The sequence below is a fragment of the Leucoraja erinacea genome, chromosome 11, assembly GCF_028641065.1.
Source record: "Leucoraja erinacea ecotype New England chromosome 11, Leri_hhj_1, whole genome shotgun sequence".
Lineage (NCBI taxonomy): Eukaryota > Metazoa > Chordata > Chondrichthyes > Rajiformes > Rajidae > Leucoraja > Leucoraja erinaceus.
This window is the reverse complement of record NC_073387.1, coordinates 40,397,806-40,421,296: the sequence shown is the minus strand read 5'-3', so window position 1 is coordinate 40,421,296 and position 23,491 is coordinate 40,397,806. Positions and strand designations below refer to the sequence as shown.

The 23,491-nt window shown below is 41.5% G+C and overlaps 1 protein-coding gene across 1 annotated transcript in view; it reads left to right on the top strand.

Moving 5' to 3' along the window:
• Positions 1–23,491, top strand: part of LOC129701709 (glutamate receptor ionotropic, delta-2-like) — a 448,180-nt gene that overhangs the window by 386,808 nt on the left and 37,881 nt on the right. The window contains exons 12-13 of the mRNA XM_055643077.1: positions 1,424–1,568; positions 11,045–11,240. Coding sequence (XP_055499052.1) covers positions 1,424–1,568; positions 11,045–11,240 — 341 coding nt within the window. The remainder of the gene's footprint in view (positions 1–1,423; positions 1,569–11,044; positions 11,241–23,491) is intronic.

Sequence of the window (23,491 nt, the reverse complement as noted above, 5' to 3'; positions counted from 1 at the left end):
ACGACAACGGAGACCCGACAAGAAAAGGTCGGGTCTCCAGTGCAGGGAGAGATTTAAAAGTTGCCTCCTCCCTCCCACCCACCCCCACCACCCCCCCCCCCCCCCCCCCCCCCCACACACACACACCCCAACAAAAAATAACAAAAAACTACATAAAAACATAGACAAAAAATAAAAAAAACGCGGACGGGCTGCAGAGGCCGCTGCTGACGAGAGTCGCACCGCCTTCGGAGAGGTGAAAGTTCTGGTTTGGTTGAAAAAGGCAGTGTACTGGTTGATGTTTCCCTCTGCATTCCTCTTGGGTGTTGTGTTGGAATGAAGATCATTTCCATTATGTTACTTGACAGATGGAATACACGCAATGAATCAACAAGCAGTTCTTCTACCACTGGGTGGACTCTCATCCCCTTGTAATGGAGGCTAATTTGCTATTTGCCTTACTGATTATGTGGTGTACCAGCATATTGGCTTTCAGACTATCTTTAATATCTCATGGTCCTCCATTTCAAACTACTACGGATCCAGCACATTATGCTAATCACGCATTAGGGCGGCATGCTGGGTCAGTAGTCGAGTTACTGCTTTACAGTGCCAGAGGCCCGGATTCGATCCTGACTACGAGTGCTGTCTGTACAGAGTTTGTCTGTTCTCCCTGCATTGGTTTTCTCCGGCAGATCCAGTTTCCTCCCACCCAAAGACATACAGGTTTGTAGGCTAATGGGCTTAATTTAATTGTAAATTTTCTATAGTGTGGATAGTGCTAGTGTACGGGATCGCTGGTCACCATGGACTTGATGGGCTAAGGGCCTGTTTCCACTCTTTATCTCCAAACTAAACTATATTAAACCCCACTACACCTTAACCATGGAAACTTTAATGAAACCCACAGTCATGACCATGTTCAGGAAAATGGATGAATCCAATTGCAGTTAATGCAGAGGGAATAAGGCAGTTTGTCTGATTATAGAAAACAATTGTCTAGAAATGTAAAATGCTGAATGGTTTAGGTGGCAAAATGGTTGCATTATGGCAGCATATGCCAATCCAGAAGTACATTTTCAAATTTATTTGAGAGGGAGTCAAAAGACGTAACAAAGGAGTGCAGTTGTTCCTTTGCCTCACTCACTAATTCAGTTTGTCCTAAATTTACATGTAGTTTAATAAGCAGTCCTCAAAAAATCACTCACAGAATCCAGAAGTTAAACTTCCAATGTGCCAGTGAACCAGGGTAGGAAAAGTTAAAATTGGTGAAATTAAATGGTATGGAACTGTGAATATTAAAGATTAATGTAAAGAAATATTCGAACCAAATCTTACAAATATCAACAGATTCATTTTATGATTTTGTAATTGTAATGACACTTAAAATCCATGAGGTTACTTAGAAAAATGCAAATGCTAATTTTGTGCTTTACTTTTCTAGGAACAGGAGGTGAAATTCCTCTGAACACTTTGGCAGTTCGCTTGTTGATGGGTTTTTGGTGGCTCTTTGTGTTTATAATTATCTCTACGTACACTGCAAATCTAACTGCCATCCTGACCACCAATCGAATTGAAAACCCTGTTCGGTAAGACATTGTTATTATTTGAAAAAGCATATTCATGTCTTCCAGAGATTCTCCTTGACCTGCTGAGTTACTCCAGCTTTTGATGTCTTTTTTGTAAACCAGCATCTGTAGTTCTTTGGGTTTTGTTATTATTGTTAATTTTATATCTGTGTGTAAGTGAAAAAATCTGTGATAGAAACATAGAAAATAGGTGCAGGAGTAGGCCATTCGAATGGCCCTTCGAGCCTGCACCGCCATTCAATATGATTATGGCTGATCATCCAACTCAGTATCCTGTACCTGCCTTCTCTCCATACCCCCTGATCCCTTTAGCCACACGGGCCACATCTAACTCCCTCTTAAATATAGCCAATGAACTGGCCTCAACTACCTTCTGTGGAACAGAATTCCACAGGTTCACCACTCTCTGTGTGAAAAATATTTTCCTCATCTCGGTCCTAAAAGATTTCCCCCTTATCCTTAAACTGTGACCCCTTGTTCTGGACTTCCCCAACACCGGGAACAATCTTTCTGCATCTAGCCTGTCCAACCCCTTAAGGATTTTGTAAGTTTCTACAATCTTCTAAATTATAGCGAGTACAAACCGAGTCCATCCAGTCTTTCTTCTGACGAAATCTTTTTACAAGTAAATCATCTTGCAGTAAAAAAAAACATGAAGCCTTTTAATTAAACTATCTTTAATCAAAGCACATACTATATCAAGGGTTCATTTAAACATAACCTACAAAATGGAATCACTCAAATCTGTGTTTTGCAATATTGAACTTTCCACTCATCACATTAATTTCATGTTCTTGTATCTTGTTGTGTTTTATGACGGCTGGCAGACCAATTTCCCACCTGGGATAAATACATTTGTATCGTATCATGTCGGATTGCCACTAACCCCTGGAAATATTGGTCGTGTGTCATAATAGATTGGATAGATACATGGAGTCTCTTGCCCAGAGTAGGTGAATCAAGGACCAGAGGACATATGGTCAAAGTGAGGTGAGAAAGGAACATTTTTGATGCTTTCAATATCCTCAAGCCCATGGATTGGAAGAGCAGTGCAAATGCCAGAAGGGGCATACTCCAATGAACCCCATCCACAAAAATCTGTGCTGCCCACATTGGCCTTATAACTCACATCAGGATCTTGATCAATTGGCCAGGTGGGCAGAGGAATGGTTGATGGAATTTAATACAGAGAAATGTGAGATGTTGCATATTGTGAAGTCTAACATGGGAAGGACCTACACAGTGAATGGTAGGGCTCTGGGAAGTGCTGTAGAGCAGAGGGATCTAGGAGTGCAGGTGCATGGTTCCTTGAAGTTAGAGTCGCAGGTAGATAGGGTGGTCAAAAAGGTGTTTGGCACATTGGCTTTCATCAGTTAGAGTATTGAGTATAGAAGTCGGGGGTCATGTTGCAGTTGTATAAGATGTTGGTGAGGATGCATTTAGAGCATTGTGTTCCGTTCTGGGCACCATGTTGTAGGAATGATGTTGTCAAGCTGGAAAGCGTACAGAATAGATTTACAAGGATGTTGCCATGGCTAGAGGATCTGAGCTATAGGGAGAGGTTGAGTACACTGGGACTCTATTCCTTGGAGCGCAGGAGGATGAGGAGTGATCTTATTGAGGTATATAAAATCATGAGAGGAATAGATTGGATAGATACACTGAGTCTCTTGCCCAGGGTAGGTGAATCAAGGACCAGAGGACATAGATTTAAGGTGAAGGGGAAATATTTAATAGGTATCTGAGGGGTAGCTTTATCACACAAAGGGTGGTGGGTATATGGAACAAACTGCCAGAGGAGATAGTTGAGGCAGGGACTATACCAACATTTAAAAACAGTTAGACAGATTCATGGATAGGACAGGTTTGGAGGGATTTGGACCTAATGCGGGCAAGTGGGATCAGTGTAGCTGGGACATGTTGGCCGGTATGGGCAGGTTGGGCTGAAGGTCCTGCTTCCACACTGTATCATTATGACTCTATGACTAATTTAATCTATAATTTGTAAAAATGGTGTACACTCAACTCAGTCTTAATCACATGGGACATGCCGAAGGGGAAAGTGTTTGTAGGTTAAAATTGCCTTCGATTTTGGAAGTTGTGAGATGTGTTTCATTATTCTGAGCATATATTCACATAGAATGAACATTGCTGTATTAATCTCATTAAAAAACATGTTAAATTCCTCTCTCCAATGTCTTAATTGGAATTATAAGCCATTTATCATCTGAATTAATTTTTTTTAAATGGCTGAATGACAAGTTCTCGCTCATCCCATAAGTCATCTCACCCCAAAGGAGAGCCATGTGGCAAATTATGAAAGGGTTCCTAATAACAGCATAACATAAATAATATTTTAAAGTTTCATCACGCAATCTATCTCCACTAAGGGATCAGAACCCAAGTGATGATGTTCCTAACTTGCTTCCTCGGATTTCACAAGTCATTAATATGATTATAATTAGACATATAATTAATTTCCTAACATTTCAATACATGTTATAATCACCTTTAAGAATGTATACTTTCATTTTCCTAGTGGATACCAGATAATAAACATAATATGTTCATTTACAACATTAGAAAGTTCATTTCTAATATTTTCTCTATGCCATGAGACATTTTTACTCATCTTCCCATTTTTCCAACAGATTAAAATTATATCTCCTGAAAGATTTTGAATTAGTTGGACTGTTTAATTTTGTATAATTAGAGAAAATTCATAGTCCAAATATTTGCCCCATTATGTCAGTACTCATTGATTAAATATGAGCCATTGCACCTAAATCACACATTTCAGCATTAAGGCTAGTTATGCAGGTCACACCTCTTCAATTTGTACAAATATTAAAATATAATTTTCATTGTGATGTGGCTGTCTGCTTTTACACACCATCGGGCAGTGAATTTCAGGAGACAATCAATCAATCACAGTTTGAAAATGATAATGTCCATTTAACTCTTCTCAAGGAAAAACAGTCACTGGATTGGAGTAACCTTTTTTTGTGCACAACATGTTTAAAAATCAATATGAAAACTTTAAAATTGCAGTTTACACAGGAAGTGCTGCATTTCCAGTTAATGTTCTGTGCAAGAGTAGGTCAGATGTGCATATTCACTGTTCCTCCTGGTAAATAATCCTCACACAATCATGATATTTAAATTCTATTTAGCATTCGGTTTTAGTATAAAATATTAAAGTTGGCTTGTATTTGGATCTATTGAAAAAGCTGTAAATACTGGTGGAAATGTTCAGGCAGTTGTAAAGAAAGTGCTTTAAATTGTATAATCCCCTCTTGCATTGAAATTCAATGGCTGTAGAAGACATTCACATAAAAAAAACGACTTGAAAATATCCAGCAACAGAATAATGCGCTGAATCGCACTGATGTCTTGCTGGTAGCTCTGAAGGGAAGCAGCTTATAACAGCAGTGAGTTTGCAAGCGCATTTGAGGCTGCAAAGCTTATGCTTTACAGTGCAGAAATATTGAATACTGGAGATCAGTTGCATTGAGCCCAGAGCTGGTTCCACGTTGAGCTCAGAGGCCAAGTATCTTTTATCTGACTGAGTCATTGTCATAGTCATATGATATGATACGATCAGCCATGATCACATTGAATGGCGGCGCTGGCTCGAATGGCCAAATGGCCTACTCCTGCACCTATTTTTCTACGTTTCTATATTTCTATGATATAACTTTATTTATCCCAGGAGGGAAATTGTTCTGCCAACAGTCATAAAACAAAAATACATGAAACATGAAATTAAAGTGATAAGTGGAAAGGATTGGGGATGTGTAAAGATTGGGGAGGCGGGGGGAGGGGGTGGGGAGGGAAGTCAGTCTACCTTAATTAAAATGTTGTCTGTCAGAACAAAATCAATGGCATGCAGAAAAAGACAACTGCCAGAGAAAGGCTAGTCTAAAATGTCTTTTAGACATTTTGTTCTGAGAGACAACATTTTAATTAAGGTTCGACAGCTTGTCCATGTTTTGATCACTCAAAATTACCCTGATTACCATGTTCACTGAAACCTTCCACATCCAGTGGAACTATTTCTGACATAAGGGAAGAGGGGATGAAATATGTCAGCATATAAAAATATGCACAAGAGGGAAAATAATGAGGTAAATATTACAATAGCAGGATAATATAATTCCATGGGAGACATGCAAACATTTTACATCTTACAAGCCAAACAGATAGGTATTGGATTAATTAGGTTATATCAGCACTGTTGGGTTCAGAGCAGGGAGAGTGAAGTACAAGGGTGTAGTTGGGGAGTCATTTGACAGATAGAGATATAAATATGGTATGGAAATAGATCCTTCGGCACATCAGTCCACACCAACCAGTGAGCACCCCGTGCACTAGCACTATCCAACGCACCGGGGACAATTTACAATTTACAGTTAACCTAAAAAACCTTTACGTCTTTGGAGTGTGAGAGAAAACCGGACCACCTTGAGAACCACACGGTCACCAGGAAAACGTACAAACTCCGTAAAGACAGCAACCTTAGCCAGGATCGAACTGGGTCTCTGGTGCTGCAAGGCAGCAACTCTACTGCTGTGCCACTGTGCCGCCCTGACAGTTTCAATGTCTTCAAATTGCACGTCTTCAACATTCAGCAGTCCTTTCACTTCTGTATATTGCCACTGAGGGTTAGCATACAAATGAGGAGAAGAAAGTGACCGAGGATAAAATCTTATAAGACTCCAGAAATAAGAGTGTAGAAATAAAAAAACAAGAACCATTGCTGTTTCTGAAAAAGCAAGGAGAGGAGCCTAGCTATATCAACAGATGAAAACTTGAACGCTGAATGAGGGAAGGAAAGAAGGACAAGATTCAGTGGAAAGGTGGAGCAGAAAGATATCTGCAGTCTCAGCTATGGGTGATCTCATTCATCACTTTGACAAGGACACATATGATATCATTAGTGATTTGGCAAGGATAATAGTGTGGTATGAATGAATTTGAACTGCAGAGATTCTAGGAAAATAGATATTAAATTGCAGTGGGAGTGTTTTCAAATGATTAATGTTCTCTTATCTTGTATAAACTACATTGTTTCTGTTTTCAAAATGGAGGGCCTATGAATAGACAGCAGGAATTCTGAAAATGCGGGCGTCATTGATTTCAGGGCATTCTTTACCTGGGGCCAGCAAAACAGAAACAGTAAGAGGCATTGGGAAGGGGAAGGGGTTATGGATGGAAAGCAATATAACAAAATGATGGGAGATGACTATCTGGGATTGAGCCAATGTGAATAATGAGGCAACATGAGGTGCCAACATCAAGGATCTTTTTGAGAACTTGGGTCGAGCAGTTTATTTTGAAGGACAGGTTAAGAGTTCAGAAGTAGAAAAATCAAGTTGAATTGATGTGGGCAAATCCCATGAAAATCAGAAGTGACTGATATCAGGATGAAGAAGAACACCCTTGGTGCATTTGTTTTTGGGAGTAAGAGTGAGAATTATAAATGTTATGCAGAGGACCGGGGTTGGGTGAGATCCCAAACGGGGAAATGGTGTTGCAGACAAAGGTACATCAACACCATGGAATTGGTTTGGGTGAAGCAAATCGTGGATTGTACAGCCAAGCAAGAAGACTGCATTTACAAAAAAACTATTGTCACATATGAGATAAGCATCCTCTAAGGTCTACCTCTGTTCTGTCATCCACATATGGATGGAGAGAGTCTTTATGACAAGAACCAAGGATACTGGAAGATGTCACAGAGAAAGGATGGGGGAAGGAGGGAGGGGTAGTTTAGTTTAGAGATACAGTGCAGAAACAGGCCCTTCGGCCCACCGAGTCTGTACTGACCAGCGATCCCTGCACATTAACACTATCCTACACACACCAGGACAATTTACACTTATAACAAGTCAATTAACCCACAAACCTGCACGTCTCTAGAGTGCAGGAGGAAACTGAAGATCCCGGAGAAAGCTCACGCGGTCACAGGAAGGACAGACAAACTCCGCAAAGACAGCACCTGGAGTCGGGATCGAACCCGGGTCTCTGGTGCTGCAAATGTACAGACCAGAAAGACAGCACATTAGATAGATGAGTTGGGAGAGAAGGAAACGGGCAGGATTAGCTCTTTGAAGGCGCACAGAGTTGGAAGGCCTTTGTGAGAAGGATGGACAGTTGAATTGGAGCTTGCAGGATAGTAGTGGGGAATTGCTCAATGAGGCATTCAAGGGATGCCAAGGAAATTCTGAGCTTAATTAAGAGAGGTTTTAATCTCAGACAGTAACTGGACAGCTGGAAATTCTGGGACAATGAAAGAATACAATGAAAAGAGACTTGACAGGGTTAGGTACCTGATCTTTTATGTACATCATTGTCATCTCTCCCCTTAAAATAAAAACTCTGGAACTCGTTACTCCAGCAAATGTCCATCTATTAACCAATGAAGCAGGATAAGTTTAAACTGTTGGAACAGCTCATATCCAGGCAAGTCAAATACCTACCATCTGACCTCTACTCCGTAGATGATGGGAGAGTTCTGGAAATTGGTCCTTCTATTATTGTATTTATCTGACTGGGTCTGTTAAGTTTCTCAACAATAGTAACCCTCAAAATTTTGAAGGTAGGAATATTGGCACTTAATCTCTGGGGAAGACAATCAGTCTCCACCATTTCATTGCCCAGCATGTGTATGCCACTTTGAAGACATTTTCCCTCTCCTGCTGCAAGCAAGAGGCTGAGAATGGAACCGAATGCTTTGCAATCATTTGCAAACAATTCCACTTCTTTCCTTTCAATGGAGGAATTGCTGGAGCAGCTAATAATAACTTGGCACTGCATATTGCCCTGAAAAAATCTTGCCACTGTATTCTGGAGCTCCGTTACATATCCATTGTTCTTGGCACCTCGTGATTCTCATTAATTACAATTTTATTCAGGTTTCATAAGGTCACAATCATTCAAATACTGCCTTGATGTCAAAGCAATCACAATAACCCCATCACTGGATTCCACTCCATCTGTTCATCTTGTGTTTATTCCTGAAACTAATTGTTCAAAATGGAAACCAACCTGAGCATCAGAGAGTTGGTTGGGGTGGGCGATTGCAACCTTCACGTAGTCCGCCCTGTTTCAACGAATGCAATCAACCTGGCGTGCACAATCAAATAAGATCATATAGAACAAGTTGTCCCATAACTTTAGGCTATGCACGCCATACGCAAGAAAAAGAAGAAGGGAATTGGTTTTGGACGTGATCTTTGATAGCACAGGCAATGACACTTTCCATAACTTTGCAACTGATTCAGAGTATATTGAAGACGCAGTGCTTCACAAGAACACAAGAAAATAGGAGGAGGGATAGACCAACAGATCCCTCAAACCTGCCCTGCCATTCAAAATGATCATGTTGATCTTAACTAATCACAACTTCTCTTTTAGTTTACTTTAGTTTAGAGATACAATGCAGAAACAGGCCATTCGCCCCATGTACTCTGCTCAGACCAGCGATCCCTGCCCACTAACATTATCCTAGGGACAATTTCAATTATATCTAGTCAATTAACCTACAAACCTGTACATCTTTCGAGTGTGGGAGGAAACAGGAGGTCCCGGAGAAAACGCACATAAGTCACGGGGAGAACGTATAGTCAGCATCCGTAGTTAGGATCGAACAGTCAGCATCTGTAGCTAGGATCTCTGGCATTGTAAGGCAGCAACTCTACTACTGCATCATCGTGCCGTCCAGTGGCATTTCTCTGGCATTTCCCAATAACCCGCAGTTTCTCGAGCTTGTTAATATTTATGTTTTGCCACCTTATCTAATGATCTGGCCTGCATTGTCCTCAGATGCAGAGAATTCTAGATATTTACTCCCCATGGACAGAAGAAATTCCTGCACACTTCAGTTTTTAATGACCAACCCCTTTTTTGTAGCTCTGTCACCTTATTTGTTACTCTCCCACCGGTGAAAACATCTCAACATTTACCCTGGCAAGCTCTCTTTGAATATTAAGTTTGAATAAGCTCATCTATCATTCTTCCAAACTCTAAGGAGTACTATTCCAGGAATTTATCTGGTCAATCTCCTTTCCATTGTCTTCAATGCTATTAAATCTTTTCTAGGTAAGAGAACTAAAAATGTGCTCAGTATTCGAGGTGTGGATTCATCAGCACCATGTACAACTGTTATAATCCTCCTAATCCTTAAACTCCAACTCTTTTGCAATAAAGGCCTTATTAACTATTTGGTGGAAAGCACAAGCTTCATGATTAATGGTTAAGAGCACATGGGTTCTGCACACATTCCAGCTGCTACGGTCAGGCAAACGCCTCCGTTGCCATGCTGTGAGAACGGAGAGATTGAGGAGTTTCTTCCCAGAGGCCATTAGGATGTCAACTCCCACCTCACCAGGGACTAACTTTACTGTACCATTCTACTGTTTTTTTTTTTAATTGCTATTTTTTTACTTTTTCCTTCGTCCCCCAATATGTAATATGTAAAATAATATGTGATTCTGTTCCATTCTGTTTGTAGTTTGTCGTTTGTTTGTTTTTTGCACAAAGTCCGCAAGCATTGCCACTTTTCATTTCACTGCACATCTCGTATGTGTATGTGACGAATAAACTTGATTTGACTTGACATTTGTAGTCCCTCTCTGTTTAGATAATAATCTGGCTTTTGATTCTTCTAACTGAAATACATGACCTCACACTTTCCCACATTATGCTTCATTTACCAGGTAGTTGCCGAATCACTCAATCTCACCAGATCTTGTTGCCGTGCTCGTCCACCTATTTCCATATCATCACCTTACATGTTGTTGCATCCTCCAGTCATTAATGTAAACAGTAAACCAATTTGATTCTACCAATAACCATTCTACCAACAACTAGAGAGTCCTGTACTACTGTCGACCTCATTGGAGACCCTTGGACTATCTTTGATTGGACTTTACTGGCTTTATCTTGCATTAAACATTATTCACGTTATTCCCTTTAACATGTATCTGTACACAGTGGGTGGCTCGATTGTAATCATGTACTGTCATTCTGCTGATTGATTAGCACACAACAAAAGCTTTTCACAATAAACTAAATTCAAACTCAAATTCATGTTATTAGCTCAAATTAGGCAATGTTTCCACATTATTGACTAGATATCAGTGTTGTGACCGTACTGGAACAATTTGCTGGTGGCACAGCTGGATCTGGAGCATATCTTCAGCACAATAGACAAGGTTTTGCCACTTTTCCTAGTCTAAATGTTCAGCGCACTCAATTACATCTTGAAATCATGTGGACTGATGCAACCTCAAGAGGTGACAAAGTTGGATCATCCACTTGGAAAAATGCCCCATTCATGTTTTCTGCTAGTGGTATACATCAAAGCAAGAAGCTATTTTAATTTAAATACTTTGAGGCTGAGACAATTAAAATAATGATAATGGCGATGTGGACAATTGCTGAGTTAACCAATTGTGTTTTCCATCGTGCAGATCTTTTCAGGATCTTGCCAAACAAACAGATGTTCCATATGGCACTGTCCTCGATTCAGAAGTTTTGCAAATAATCAAAACCAAGGGTCAAAATCCATTTGAACTTGAACAAACATATGCTAATTTGTGGAACATGATGAACAAAACAAATGGTTTGGAGAATTGCGTGAAGAAAATTCAGGATGGGATTCAAAGGGTGAGTGATCAAATGCATGCAAAACATTATATGCTATGAACATTTAAATAATACTGCACTTTGAATAATTTCAGCCAATAATTCTGTTTACTAATTTAGAGAATTATATACAGTTCTGGTCCTACATGAAGGATATGCAGAATAGAGATTACCGAAGAGATTTACTAGAATGTTGCCTGCAATGGCCGGCTGTAGTTATAAGGAGATATTGGATAGATTTGTTTTATTCTCATTGAAACATAGGAGGCTGAGGGGTGACCTTATAGATGTTTATAAAATTATGAAAGGTATAGACAGGATAGACATAATATTTTTCCCAGGGCAGGAGAGTCTAGAATTAGAGGGCACAGATTTAAGGGGAGAAATTTAAAGAGGATCTGAGGAATGGATTTTTCACACAGCAGGTGATGAATATTTGTGGCAAACAACCAGAGGAGGTGGCAGAGGTAGATAAAATTACAATGTATTAAAATGTGTTTTAATAGGTAGTTGAATAGGAAAGACATACAGTATAGTGATAGGGGCTAATGGGGGAAAATGGGATTAGTGTAGATCGGAACTACAGTGAGTATGGGCAAAGTGAGCAATAAGGGTCTGTTTCCGTGCTGTGTGATTTTAAGGTTCTATCATACCTTAGAAATGCTTTGAGATGACAAAAGTATATATGCACACTGGATAAAACAATCTAGTGTATTATTTTCTATATTTTGAATCAGAATCCAAATCGTTTTTCTATAATCTGTACTCAGGATCTTGAATCAGATCTATCCTGAGTAATAAATAAATGTACTTTACTGAAACTATTAAAGAATTGAAGATTTGTCCTGAGATAAACTTGGAAAATAAATCTTAAATTGCCTGAACTGTATCAGACTCAATTACATCATTGTACTTACTCAGACGCATATCCCTGGACGTGCTGAGAGAGTACCCAATATCAGGTGAATGACAAAACTGGACTCGAATATGGGCTTCTGCTCTCAGAATAAGACACTTCCGTGCTCCTCAGCGTCCTGTTCAAATGACCCAAAGTGAGGGCAAAAGATAAGGAACCTCATAATGCTACCACAGCAGAACCTAAGATATTCATAGTTTAAGAGTCCATTTAATGAGACTGAGCTTGGAGCCAGCAGTAAGATGCTCATACAAACCAGTGAACATTGGAGAAAATGCAGACTTCCTTTCTTCATGTTGTCAATGTCAAAAATAACTGGTTTGGTCCCTATCCAATGTGGTAAAGTCTGGAGTGGTAATGTGATTAGTACAGGTGTCAGAGGTTATGGGGAGAAGGCAGGAGAATGGGGTTAGGAGGGAGAGATAGATCAGCCATGATGGAATGGTGGAGTAGACATGATGGGCCGAATTCTGCTACTATCACTTATGACCTTATGACTTTGTACATGCCATACAGTAACGTGGCAGGTTAGAACACGCCCGACCCACAAAACAGCTAAAAAGCTATTCAACAGCAAGTAAAACCATGCTGCCAAGCTTAATTTGTTGTCAAACATTCAACGATTTTATATCTTTAACTTTCAGAAATAGTGCAAACCACAAATGTAATAATTTTAATACATAAATGCATTTATAAAAGTTCCATAGTCACTTAAAAAACTTTTGTTCAATCCTAAACATTAAAGCAAAATGTGATATAAATTATAGATATAAATTACTTTTTAAACAATAGACAATAGACAATAGGTGCAGGCGTAGGCCATTTGGCCCTTCGAGCCGGCACCGCCATTCAATGTGATCATGGCCGATCATCCCCAATCAGTACTCCGTTCGTGCCTTCTCCCCATATCCCCTGACTCTGCTATTTTTAAGAGCCCTATCTAGCTCCCTCTTGAAAGCATCCAGAGAACCTGCCTCCACCGTCCTCTGAGGCAGAGAATTCCATAGACTGACTACTTTCTATGAGAAAAATTGTTTCCTTTCTCCGTTCTAAATGGCTTACTCCTTATTCTTAAACTGTGGCCCCTGGTTCTGGACTTCCCCAACATCGGGAACATGTTTCCTGCCTCTAGCATGTCCAAGCCCTTAACAATCTTATATGTTTCAATGGGACTCCCTCTCATCCTTCTGAACTCCAGAGTGTACAAGCACAACTGCTGCATTCTCTCAGCATATGACAGTCCCGCCATCCCAGGAATTAACCTTGTAAATCTACGCTGCACTCCCTCAACAGCAAGAATGTTCTTCCTCAAATTAGGGGACCAAAACTGCACACAACACTCCAGGTGTGGTCTCACTGGGGCTCTGTACAACTGCAGAACGACCTCTTTGCTCCTATATTCGATTCCTCTTGTTCTAAAGGCCAACATGCCATTCGCTTTCTTCACTGCCTGCTGTACCTGCATGCTTACTTTCATAGACTGATGTACAAGGACCCCCAGATCCCGTTGTACTTCCTCTTTTCCCAACGACGCCATTTAGATAGTAATCTGCCTTCCTGTTTTTGCTACCAAAGTGGATAACCTCACATTTATCCGCATTAAACTTAATCTGCCATGCATCTGCCCACTCCCTCAACCTGTCCAAGTCATCCTGCATTCTCATAGCATCCTCCTCACAGTTCACACTGCCACCCAGCTTTGTGTCATCTGCAAATTTGCTAATGTTACTTTGAATCCCCTCATCCAAATCACTGATGTATATTGTAAATAGCTGCGATCCCAGCACCGAGCCTTGCGGTACCCCACTAGTCACTGCCTGCCATTCTGAAAGGGACCCGTTAATCCCTACTCTTTGTTTCCTATCTGCCAACCACTTCTCTATCCATGTCAGCACTCTACCCCCAATACCATGTGCCCTAATTTTGTCCACTAATCTCCTGTGGGACCTTATCAAATGCTTTCTGAAAGTCCAGGTACACTACAACCACTGGCTCTTCCTTGTCCATTTTCTTAGTTATATCTTCAAAAAATTCCAGAAGATTAGTCAAACATGATTTCCCCTTCGTAAATCCATGCTGACTCGGACCAATCCTGTTACTGCTATCCAAATGTCATCTTTTATAATTGACTGCAGCATCTTCCCCACCACCGATGTCAGGCTACCTGGTCTATAATTCCCTGTTTTCTCTCTCCTGCCTTTCTTATAAAGTGGGGTAACATTATCTACCTTCCAATCCACATGAACTGATCCTGAGTCTATAGAACATTAGAAAATTATCACCAATGCATCCACGATTTCTAGAGCCACTTCCTTAAGTACCCTGGGATGCAGACCATCAGGCCCTGGGGATTTGTCAGCCTTCAGTCCCATCAGTCTATCCAACACCATTTCCTGCCTAATGTGGATTTCCTTCAGTACCTCTGTCACCTCATATCCTCTGGCCACTACTATCAGGAAGATTGTTTGTGTCCTCCTCAGTGAAGACAGATCCAAAGTACCTGTTCAATTATCTGCCATTTCCTTGGTCCCCATAATAAATTAAACTTTTTTGGTCTTCAAGGATCCAACTTTGATCTTAACTAATTTTTTCCTCTTCACATACCTAAAGAAGCTTTTTACTATCCTGCTTTATATTCTTGGCTAGCTTACCTTCGTACCTCATCTTTTCTCCCCGTATTGTCTTTTTAGTTATCTTCTGTTGATCGTTAAACATTACCCAATCCTCTTGCTTCCCGCTCATCTTTGCTACATTGTACTTCTTCGCTTTAATTTTTTTACTGTCCCTGACATCCCTTGTCAGCCATGGTCGTCCCTTTCTCCCCTTGGAATCTTTCTTCCTCCTAGGAATGAACTGATCCTGCACCTTCTGTATTATTCCTAGAAACACCTGCCATTTTTGTTCCACTGTCATCCCTGCTAGTGTATCTTTCCAGTCAACTTTGGCCAGCTCCTCCCTCATGCCCCTTTACTTACCTTTCTGACTCGCATTTCATTGCTGTGCATTGAAATTACTGGACATGATGTTCCTCCACAAATTCGAGCAGTTTTCTGAGCGTATCTGATCTTAACATTTGGAGATAAAATACAAGATGTTAAAAACAACATGAAGGAATATTACAAACAAATGAAAAGTCAATTTTCACAAATAAATCATTATCCACAACACCCAACTATTTAGCAGATATTACACCTCGACAAATTCTGCCAAAATATAAGTAATAGAAGTATGTAACAAAGTGTAAGGCATGCTACAAGTAAGAAACTGAAGAAAGCGATTTAAGTATAGTTTAGTTTTGAGATGCAGTGTGGAAACAGGCCCTTCAGCCCACCTAATCCATACCAACCAGCAATCTCCATATACTAGCACTATCCTACGCACTAGGGATAATTTAAAATCTTTACCTAAGCCAATTAATCTACAAACCTCTATGTCTTTTGAGTGTGGGAGGAAAGCAGAGCACCCGGAGAATACCACGCGGTGAAGGGGACAGCGTACAATTCTGTACAGACAGCACCAGTAGTCAGGGTTGAACCCGTGTCTCTAGCGCTGTAAGGCAGCAACAACTGTACCACCCTAAATGTATTATTATATAAATATAGTATTCTTCCATTATTTTGGTCATGACATTAGCAAGCAGAAAAATCTCAATGTTTTCTCTGATGGCACTGAAGGGAATACAAGATACTCCTTATTATTGATAAAGGCAGCAAATGCAAAATTAATTGGCATGGCTTCTCCTCCTAATGTTCACCCTCTCAATCAACTACTTTATGTATGTATCCGTTGTATGTACATAAGCTTTAGGAAAGCTGATAGTTTAGCGATTGTCAACTTGCTAATAGACAACAATCATACTTATGTTATAACTGATATGTTGAACTAGGTGGCAAACACCCATTGTAACACCTACATTTGATAGGAGATACCGATCATATAATGGAGAGCAGCTGTTGGTTCTCGAACAGGCAGCATCTATGGAGGGAAATGGACAGTTCTGGGTCAATTTCTGATCAAGAATCTTCATCTAGACATGCCTCAACATGAAACGTCAACCGTCCATTTCTCTCCACCGATGCTGCCTAACTTGCTGAGTTTCTCCAGCTGCTCTCTTTGTTTTGCTACGGATTCCAGCGTCTACAGTCTTTTGTGCCATCTATCATATTATGCTGTAAACATCGAAAGGGCATGCACAATCCAGTAAGTTTTCCATCTGGGTATACATTTTAAACATTTTTGAAAATTAAGATCCATAGATGAAATGGGAAATTTAGGATAAATGTTCATTCATTAAAAGTGTTTAAATAATTGGAATGGATTACTTGAATGAATTGAGGAACATGAAATTTAAAGGGATTTAAAAAAGCTAATGGATTTAAGATCATTAGAAGTATACCAAAGAAATATACCAATTTATAGAAGCTATGCTGGACCCTTAAATCTGATAGTGCTACAATTCGTTTAGATTGTTACTGTTCATCTTTGAATCACATGATTCAGCTAACATATCTGGAAGGAGTGATAACAAGCAATTTGGTTAATCAAATGCCCATGAATAACCATTAATGATGCAGCCTATGGATGCAACATAAAACAGCACTTAGATCTGTCCCGAGCAGATAGGCTGTTCAGAATAAACACCGGTTGCTGGTTGACAGCATGTTAAATGGCTTGGAAATTAGTAAGATTCGGGCTTCAACTGCGGGAATGCCTTTTTGGGAATACGGGCATTATTGCCAGGGAATGTTATCTGTCACCATCTGAAGTTGTGGATCTTGACAACCTTGAGGAGCACTAAGAAAGCCGGCCAATGTTTGTTTCAAATGCTTTTTTGATCCTCATCAATTTGTTGAGGATTTGTTAACGAAATGTCACATGACCTGATACAAATTTAGCTGAGTTGAAATCCATATTACTTCTGGTGATTTAAAAATTCAGCTCAGCATCTGTGCAATGACCTTGTAACTTGCAATGGAATCCAACAAAATGCAGGTATACCCATGTACTTCTTCCTGTGCAGACACACCAAAAAGATGCATTGAAATACAGACCAATGATTGCTTGCTGCTTTAAGATTCCATCTGAACATTGCCACTCAAGGCTCTGGCGCTTTCACAGTTAAATTTGCTGTGAAACACATTTCATGTGGCTATTCTGTAGCTCAATTAATATTAACTAGATGATCTGAATTCCACATTGAAGCCACTTTACAGGCAATCCTGTCCCATTTTGCTTCTAATATTGATAACAATCATAAAAGGACACGTAGTGCTGGATAACTCAGCAGGTCAGACAGCATCTCTGGAGAACATGGATAGGTGATGTTTTGGGTCAAGATCCTTCTTCAGACTGACCCTGCAGACTGACCCACCATTCTGGTCCCGATCCGAAATGTCATCTCTCCTTGTTCTCCAGAAGTGCTGCCTTGCTCCAATACTTTGTGTCATTTTTTTGTAAACTAGCATCTGCACTCCCTTGTGTCTCTTGATATTAATCATTTTGTTTTGCTCTACAACAGAAATACATACAGGGAATGAAAGAAAGCAAAGAAAGGCAAAAATATAAAAGTAAACAAATGTAATTCATTAAGAGGAAGTGAATGTTATAAAGATAAATATGTATTGCCCATTCCTAGCTGACATTGAGAAGGTTATAGTAAACCACTGAACCACTGCAGACATTCTTCTGAAGGAACGTCCACAAGATTATTGGCAGGGAGTTCCTTAATTTAGGAGCAGACATGTTTCCATGTTAGATGGTGCATGACACGGTGAACTAATAGAAATGATTCAGTTTGGCAGATTTCCGCTTGTGTTAGCTTCTTTATGTAGTTTGCATCAGTGGTATGATAACTCAGAACCATGTGGAGTGATTGATGAGCTGGCAGGAAAACAACTGTAATTATAGGATTTATATTGTAAATAAGCAATATTATTCAATTATCTATCAAAATAGGCCATATTTCAAAAGGAGACTGTTGGTATAAAAATTATCTGGGAAATTAAAAGTTGACTGAATGTTTGTTTTCAATTGATTTGGATTTAGTACAAGAGGAATGATTTTGTTCTAAGTGAACGATTCAGACATTTTTATTATAATTAAACATTAGGAACAAATTGGTTCCAACTAAATCAATATAACTAAACATTTTGGAACAGGGTTTGCTTACTTGCATGGAAAAATAAGTGTATTATATCGGAAGTGGGAAAGAAACTATTGATGAGTGTCATTAGGAAATTAATATCTTCTGTCAAGTAACAAAATTCAAATGAGAGAATTTGATGCTGTTGCAACAAAAGCATTTGTAATTAGGAAAATAATCAAAGCAATTGTGTTTGTTCCAAACTATGGTGATAGATGAAAATAAAAAGACTGCAAGTGCTGGAAATACCCAGCAAGCTGCCTATGTTTGTATGAAGAGAAACAGAGTTAATGTTTTAGGTTGAAGGCCCTTCAACAGAACTGTGAAGGAGACAAAAGAATATATAACATAAAACAGATCAGCACAAGAACAGACACTTCAGCCCACAATGTCTGTGCTTAGCATGATGCCAATTTAATTTAATCCCTTCTGCCTGCACGCCATCCATATCCCTCCACTTCATGTGCATCTCTAAAAGCCTCTTAAACACCACGACCGCATCTGTTTTCATGACCATCCCTGGCAGCACATTCCAGAGCAGCATAGTGGCGCAGCAGTAGAGTTTCTGCTCTATAGCGCCAGAGACCAATGTACCGTATTTCCCGGCAATGAAGATGCTATATTTTATCCAAAAAGACGGCACAAAAATTTACCTGCGTGTTGGAGGCCGAAGGTTAGGTTGTTGGCCAAGAAATATAGACTTGGCTATCCTTCAGTATAGTAACATCAAGAACGATGTTGCTGTACTGAGGGATAGCCAAGTCTATCTCTCATTGCTGGCAGCTGAAGGGAAACGGCTGTAAAGTGGGAAGCAGCTGTAAAAGGACAGCGCCGCTTGCGGGGGGGGAGGAGGGAGAGTTATTTCACAGCATGTGGGGAGCCTGGCCCAGGTCAACGTGGCCTGGGTTGCAACAATTGGCTGGGCTGCCACGGGTAAAGTTGCAGGGTCAGCAGGAGCAAAGATACTAGAGCATCTTTGGGCAGGAGTGTTGAGAAGGAGGGGGTCGGGGATCATGCCAGCAATTCACCACTGCCATGGCACGTCTCTCTCTCTCTCCTCTTTCCTCCTCCTTCCCCCCCCCCCCCCAAGTTGACTTTCTCTCTCTCCTGAAACTGGAGACTCTCTTTCTCCGTTTATGTGCAGTGGGGGATGGTCACCGTGCTTCATCCTGGTCAATGATGAGCTCTTTTTTTTTGTATAGAAACATAGAAATTAGGTGCAGGAGTAGGCCATTCGGCCCTTCGAGCCTGCACCACCATTCAATATGATCATGGCTGATCATCCAACTCAGTATCCCGTACCTGCCTTCTCTCCATACCCCCTGATCCCCTTAGCCACAAGGGCCACATCTAACTCCCTCTTAAATATAGCCAATGAACTGGCCTCAACTACCCTCTGTGGCAGAGAGTTCCAGAGATTCACCACTCTCTGTGTGAAAAAAGTTCTTCTCATCTCGGTTTTAAAGGATTTCCCCCTTATCCTTAAGCTGTGACCCCTTGTCCTGGACTTCCCCAACATCGGGAACAATCTTCTGCATCTGCCATCCAACCCCTTAAGAATTTTGTAAGTTTCTATAAGATCCCCTCTCAATCTCCTAAATTCTAGAGAGTATAAACCAAGTCTATCCAGTCTTTCTTCATAAGACAGTCCTGACATCCCAGGAATCAGTCTGGTGAACCTTCTCTGCACTCCCTCTATGGCAATAATGTCCCTCCTCAGATTTGGAGACCAAAACTGTACGCAATACTCCAGGTGTGGTCTCACCAAGACCCTGTACAACTGCAGTAGAACCTCCCTGCTCCTATACTCAAATGCTTTTGCAATGAAAGCTAACATACCATTCGCTTTCTTTACTGCCTGCTACACCTGCATGCCTACCTTCAATGACTGGTGTACCATGACACCCAGGTCTCGCTGCATCTCCCCCTTTCCCAATCGGCCACCATTTAGATAATAGTCTGCTTTCCCGTTTTTGCCACCAAAATGGATAACCTCACATTTATCCACATTATACTGCATCTGCCAAACATTTGCCCACTCACCCAGCCTATCCAAGTCACCTTGCAGTCTCCTAGCATCCTCCTCACAGCTAACACTGCCCCCCAGCTTATTGAGTATTGAGTGCTAAGTTGTTCTCTGAGCACCAGTCTATTAACCTCTGTACCTCTGTACCTCCTCCCTGTAAACTGACTCATCGCCCTCAGTGATCAGCCCCGCCACTGTCGTGTCTTCTGCAAATTTTATGATGGTGTTTGTGCTGTGGGACGGTATGCAATCGTAGGTATAGAGGGAGTAGAGGAGGGGGCTCAGCCCACAGCCTTGTGGAGCTCCTGTACTGAGTGTCAGTGTGGGGGAGTGGAAGGGTCCCATACTGACTGAGTGTGGCCGGTCCGTGAGGAAGTCCTTAATCCATAGGCAGATGTTGTGTTCGAAGCCTATGTCAGAGAGCTTGGAGACAAGTCTACTGCACACGATTGTGTTGAATGCAGAGCTGTAATCCACAAATAGCAGTTGTGTGTAGGCTCCCCGTTGTTCTAGGTGGAGGAGTACAGTATTGGGGGGCAGTGGCAATGACGTCGTCCATTGATCTGTTTTTCTGTACGCATATTGGTGTGGATCCAGGGTTGATGGGAGAGTGGCCTTGATGTGCTTAAGGACCAATCTCTCCAAGCACTTCATAATTATTGGTGTTAGTGCAACCGACCTGTAGTCGGTGAGGCAGGTTATGGCTGTCTGCTTCGGAACTTGCACTATTTCCGATGTTTTTAGGCATGTGGGGACCATGCATTGTGCCAGGGATTAGTTGAATTTTTTTTGTAAATACGTCAGTTAATGCCCCGTCCCACTTAGGAAACCTTAACGAAACCTCTTGAGACTTTGTGCCCCACCCAAGGTTTCCGTCCGGTTCCCGGAAGTTCCCGGAGGTTTTTGTCTCCCTACGTGCTTCCACTACCTGCAACCTCCGGCAACTACCTGCAACCTCCGGGAACCGCACGGAAACCTTGGGTGGGGCGCAAAGTCTCCAGAGGTTTCCGTTCAGGTTTCCTAAGTGGGACAGGGGCATAACTCAACAGCATTGTCTCTGAGAACCCATCCTGGGACTCCGTCTGGACCGGCTGCCTACCGTATGGTAACATTCCGGAGTGCGTGTGTCAAGAGAGTCAAGAGTCAAGAGTCAAGAGTCAATTTAATTGTCATTTGGACCCCTGGAGGTCCAAACGAAATGCCGTTTCTGCAGCCATACATTACACACAAATAGACCCCAGACACAACATAATTACATTTAACATAAACATCCATCACATAACTGTGATGGAAGGCCAAAAAAAAACTTATCTCTCCACTGCACTCTCCCCCCCCCCCCCGATGTCAGAGTCAAAGTCAAAGCCCCCGGCTGGCGATGGCGATTGTCCCGCGGCCATTGAAGCCACGCCGGGTGGTACGAGGTCGCACACCGGGTCTTGGTGTTGGAGCCCCCGGTGTGTGCTCGCAAAGTCCCGCGGCCGTTCCAGCCGCGCGGGGCAATGGTGTTAGGCCCCGCTCCAGGAGCTCTTCAACCCCGCAACACGGGCGGGAGAATTCGCCGTTGCAGGAGCCCCGAAAAGCGGTCTCCCTCCAGGGAGCCGCGCGGGGTCGTCCGAGCCGTCCGCAGACCCGCAGTAGCAGCCTCCGACTCAGCAGCAGCAGCGGCATCAGCAGCAGCAGCAGCAGCAGCAGCAGCAGCAGCAGCAGCGGCAGCGGCAGCTCCACCGCTCCGGTCTCGGCCAGCTCCGCGACGGCAATGGTGAGTCGGCACCAGAGTCCCCGGCTTCTTCCCGTTGGAGGCCGCTCCTCGTTGCGGCCTCAACGACACCTGAGACCCGACGAGAAAAGGTCGGGTCTCCAGTGCAGGGAGAGATTCAAAAGTTTTCCCCCCCCCCTCCACACACACACCCCAACATAAAATAACAAAAACTACACAGAAACACAGACAAAAATAACAAAATCGCGGACAGGCTGCAGAGGCCGCTGCTGGCCAGAGCCGCGCCGCCTACCGGATATGTGTGTGATATCAGCAGTCCGTATGATGAGTGTGGTACGGTAATTCCAATAATTTTTGTATCATCTGCAAACTTACTAACTATATATGTCACAAATAACTGTGGTCCCAGCACTGATAGATATCCTGTGGAAAACCACTGGTCACGGACCTCCAGAATAATACCTTTCCACCATGTCCCTCGCTCTTCAATGGTTATGCCAGTTCTGAAACCAATCTACAAAGTCACCATGTATCTTAATCTTCTGGATTAACCTACCATGAGGGACCTTGTTAAATACCTCACTGAAGTCCGTGTTGACAAAAATACACTGCCCCAGCCTCATCAATCACCTTTGAATCTTCTTCAAAAAGCTCAATCAAGTTTACAAGGCATGACTTGCCATGGACAAAACCATGCTGATTGTTCTTTATTTCATGTGTACCAAGGAACAGTGAAATTATTTTCTTTTACATACAGATCAGTAAAATTATTGCCATAATTAAGTTAAATCCCGAATTAAGTATGTAATGCATAGAAACAGTCCACTGAGTCTATTAACAAGAGTTGCCCATTCTTGTTAATCTTCAGGGATGGTGGTAGAGATGGAGATTGCTCTGACAGGGTAAAATCATGTGACCATGGGGATTAGGTGAAAACAAATGAAGGGGGTGTAGTAATTAGTGAGGGCATAGATAAAATAATGTAGGAGTTGTGACATGCAGAACAGGAAGGCATAGAGAGAATAAAAGAAAAAGTAAAGGAAATAGAAAATAAATATTTGTTGTGCAAATATCACAGTTGGACAATTAATGCATGAGGTTGTTTAATTTTACATTGAATGCAGGTGAAAATGAGGTGTTGTTCTGCAAACTTGTATTGGACATTGTGATTGTACAGGAAACCACACACTCTGATGAATCAGAGATGGCGGGATAACGAATAGCAGTAGCAGCAAACAGAATGCTTAGGGTTACCCCTGCAGACTGATTGAAGAGTCATCAAAATAGCTGTGAGAAATGAGTTTACCATAAAAATAACCTAATTAATGACTTAATTTATGTATAATTCAGTTAGAATTTCCGTTATTGCAGTACTTTAGCTGGATGAAAGTCAGCAAATGTGAGGTTAACCTTTGCTGCTTCCCCTGGTTTATTATCACATTCTGAGAAAGCTCATCATAGAATGTGCTTT